Source organism: Brassica napus, chromosome A6 (assembly GCF_020379485.1).
Source record: "Brassica napus cultivar Da-Ae chromosome A6, Da-Ae, whole genome shotgun sequence".
Lineage (NCBI taxonomy): Eukaryota > Viridiplantae > Streptophyta > Magnoliopsida > Brassicales > Brassicaceae > Brassica > Brassica napus.
In genome coordinates, this window is record NC_063439.1 from 12,637,790 (window position 1) to 12,641,899 (window position 4,110).

The 4,110-nt window shown below is 38.7% G+C and overlaps 1 protein-coding gene across 1 annotated transcript; it reads left to right on the forward strand.

Annotated features, from left to right (window-relative positions):
- The first annotated feature begins 251 nt into the window (after positions 1–251).
- LOC106347668 (peptidyl-prolyl cis-trans isomerase CYP71) lies at positions 252–3,780 on the forward strand. The gene is made up of 13 exons (XM_013787256.3): positions 252–506; positions 609–694; positions 778–866; positions 941–1,183; positions 1,273–1,394; positions 1,525–1,600; positions 1,697–1,804; positions 1,885–2,061; positions 2,260–2,477; positions 2,655–2,787; positions 2,891–3,114; positions 3,202–3,355; positions 3,440–3,780. Exons 1-13 carry the CDS (start codon positions 352–354, stop codon positions 3,521–3,523), a joined length of 1,869 nt encoding a protein of 622 aa, XP_013642710.1. The 5' UTR covers positions 252–351; the 3' UTR covers positions 3,524–3,780.
- The last annotated feature ends 330 nt before the right edge of the window (positions 3,781–4,110 follow it).

Consider the following 4,110-nt stretch of genomic DNA (forward strand, 5'->3'; position numbering starts at 1 on the left):
TTTGGGAATTAAATAAGAAAAGGCTTATAAGAGATCTACATCATGGCGCAATAAATACTGTGAAGCATGGATCCTATAATGGTTCAGGTGATGCAGACAGGGCATTAATCCTCATATGGTATATATAATTGTCGGTTGTAGAAATGTTTATAATATTTCTCGCAGTTATAATAGGCGTTTGAAAGAAAAAAGAGAGCTTTGAGTGTGGTTTGGGTAATTGGGCTTGTGTGAGGCCCAGTAGATAAACTTGGTTCATAAATCTCGACTCCTATCTCTCTTTTATTTCGGTGCCGTCGGAGTTGTCCCCAGCAACCAACAACAGTGGTTTCAATCGAAGTTTTGAGGGAATCGATGGAGGAAGAACCTAAGAATGGAAGCGCGAAAGAATTAGCGGTGGTGGAGGAGGAAGAGCCGATGGTGGGGCCAGGACCTGCTCCACGCGTCAAGCGCAAGCGTCCGCTTCAGTTCGAACAAGCGTATCTCGATTCGCTTCCTTGTGCTAATATGTAAGCTTTCCTTTTAGGGTTTTACTAGCAAATACGTTTGTGAACGAGAGTGCGCATCATTGAGCTTATTATTGAAAGATCTTTTTTTTTGGTTTTGGTCAGGTATGAGAAAAGTTACATGCATAGGGATGTAGTTACACATGTTGCTGTCTCCGCTGCTGATTTCTTTATTACTGGAAGCATCGATGGTACTTTCTCTCAGATACTTATTGGTTTTTTTTTTTTTACACATTCACCAATTCGCTATTGTATGTTTTAATAAAAAATCTAGGCCACTTGAAGTTTTGGAAGAAAAAGGGTGTTGGCATCGAGTTCGCTAAGCATTTCCGCTCCCATCTAGGTCCTATTGAAGGTCTAGCGGTGAGTATCCTCAATTTCTAATGTTTTTTTTGTGTGTGTTTTGTTATCAATAATGACTCGTTTCAACGATGCAGGTTAGCGTTGATGGTTTGCTTTGCTGTACCATCTCAAATGACGATCATGCTGTTAAGATTTATGATGTTGTCAACTACGACATGATGGCCATGATCCGCTTGCCCTATATCCCCGGTGCTGTTGAGTGGGTCTACACACATGCGGATGTCAAAGCCAAACTTGCTGTTAGTGACCGAAACTCTTCCTTTGTGCACATTTATGATCCCCGCTCTGGTTCCAATGAACCCATTGCTTCTAAACAGGTCTCTTCTTCTTTTTTTTAATCTTGTTGCTATTTCTTGTGTTTTTTTTCTCCAGAGATTAACAGTTTCTTATATCGTTGTCGTTTCAGATACATTCGTATCCTATTAAGGTCATGAAGTACAATCCTGTTTCTGACACAGTGATATCTGGTGACACAAAAGGAATCATTGAGTACTGGAGTCCAGCTACGCTACAGTTTCCTGAGGATGAGTATGTCCTTGTCTCTTTTCCTATCCAGATTCCTTTTCTTCTTCCCATTTTGGTATTGTAGAGAGATTTTTGTTGCCGTTCTTTTATTTTTGGAATGTGTTTTGATTTGACCTTTTGTTTCGTATTGTAGGGTAGACTTCAAACTAAAGAGTGACACAAATCTATTTGAGATTATAAAGTGTAAAACTACAATCTCTGCCATTGAGGTACGATCTAGGATCATGTTTTGGCTATTTTACATATGATATGTCCAGTGAAAATCATGGTGCTTTGGCGTCTAAATGTAGTGAACTTCTTTTCAGGTGAGTCCGGACGGTAGACAGTTTTCCGTTACATCTCCTGATCGTAGGATTCGCGTATTTTGGTTTAAAACTGGTAAACTAAGGCGGGTATATGACGAGTCTCTTGAGGTAGGACTACATATTCTATTCTATTCTTCTTGCCTTGCTTACTCTTGAGTAATCATCTTTTATTGTATTGAAATTATTAGGTGGCCCAAGATCTACAGAGGAGCGATGCTCCATTGTACAGGCTTGAAGCAATTGACTTTGGTAGAAGAATGGCTGTTGAGAAGGAACTTGAAAAAACCGAGAGCGCTCCTCAGCCCAATGCAGTTTTCGATGAAAGCTCCAATTTCCTTATATTTGCCACTCTTCTTGGAATCAAAGTAAGAATTCATCTTATTATTTTCAATTTAAATTACCATAGACTAGCATACCAGTCTAGTGTCCTGTCCCACATGAACATGATTCAATCAATGATCACAGAAGCTAAATACTTCTATTGTAACTATATGTTAACGTGGTTAAAGTAGGGTCTCTGCGGATAGCTGACTTATTTCCCTGTCTACCCTTGTGTTGCCTAGATAGTAAATTTACAAACCAATACAGTTGCAAGGATCCTTGGAAAGGTGGAGAGCAATGAAAGGTATCTGAGAGTTGCACTATATCAAGGTGATCAAGGCGGGAAGAAAGTTAGAAAGATTCCAGCAGCCGCAGCAAATGTAAATGAAAGCAAGGAGCCTTTAACTGATCCAACTATCTTATGTTGCGCCTTCAAGAAACACAGGATTTATATGTTCAGGTACTTGACACATATCCGGCTAAAACAACTCATGTTTGTATTGCATTGCATCTTTAGAAAAAATCAACCTCTTTTGGTTTCCCTAGATTTCCGTAGACATTTTTCTCCTATTTTATTCTTGCCTTGTTATCACCGAACTCTTTATGGAAATTAATATAAGGAAATTGAAATCTGCAGTCGGAGAGAGCCAGAAGAACCTGAAGATGCAAGCCAAGGAAGGGATGTGTTCAACGAGAAGCCTTCTGCTGATGAACTTATGTCTGTCTCAGATATTGGAAACTCATCCACAACGTCTCTCCCAGAGAACGTGGTATGTTCTTCATAACCCATCAAACTGTTTTACTAATCATTAGTAGTTTGTGATTTGGATCTTTGGCATAATAGCTCTTTTTTTAATTGGAAATTTGCTCCAGATCATGCATACTACTATGGGGGATATGCACATAAAGCTTTACCCAGAAGAATGTCCCAAAACAGTGGAGAACTTCACAACACACTGTAGAAATGGCTATTACGACAACCACCTTTTCCACCGAGTTATCAAAGGATTCATGGTACAAACTGGAGATCCTCTTGGGGATGGCACTGGAGGACAGTCAATTTGGGGAAGAGAATTTGAGGACGAGTTTCACAAAAGGTAATATCATATTTTACTGTCATGCCAGCTTTTAATAAAAACGAAATGAATGTAAAGGCCTTAATTTGTGTTATGTTTTTCTTGTAGTCTTCGGCATGACAGGCCGTTCACAGTGTCCATGGCTAACGCTGGTCAAAACACAAACGGGTCGCAGTTCTTTATTACAACAGTAGCTACACCGTGGCTAGACAATAAGCATACAGTTTTTGGCAGAGTTGTGAAGGGAATGGATGTCGTACAGGTATGCAAATGAAAAATGAATGTTTTTATTGTCTTGCTAGCTTAGTGTGACATTGTGTCTAACCACAAAACCAAAAATGAACAGGGTATAGAGAAAGTGAAGACAGATAAAAACGACAGGCCTTACCAAGATGTTAAGATACTTAATGTCACTGTTCCTAAATCTTAGCATCTCCACTCTTTTCTCAAAGATAATCAAGAAACTCTAGGGTCTCGCTGTTGAATCTGAACTTTGGTCGTTGATTGTTCAAACTGTGGGATGTGTGTTGTGGCCGAGCACGTGACTTGGTGGTACAATCTTCTTGATACTGTTTAACACCATCTTTAATTTTGTTATGCAAGTACTTGGTGTTGGTGCTCGGTTTCATTTTCTTGTATTGTACTTCTACTTTATCAAAGTTCTATGATTGGACCAGATTTTCGGTATCGCAAGTTCATATTAATAATTAGTTTCATTTTATAATAATTAAAAATCACAAAATATAAATGGTTTATGTAGATTTTTTTATGAAAGAATATTCAAAGTATGTATTATTATTTTCCCGTTAAGTTTTTTTTATATAATTATACCCGTTATTATACGCAATTGCGCAGACGAAAATCAAGCTTGCTCTCTGAAAAAGTTCTTTTCTTACTTTTCATGGACTTCAACCTGTCCCAGCCTCCCAGGTTATGGGAAATATGTCTTTAAAGGAGGATGTACCGCTGAATCTTACAGCTGATGAGGATTATAGCACGGTGGTGAGAAGTGCTAGA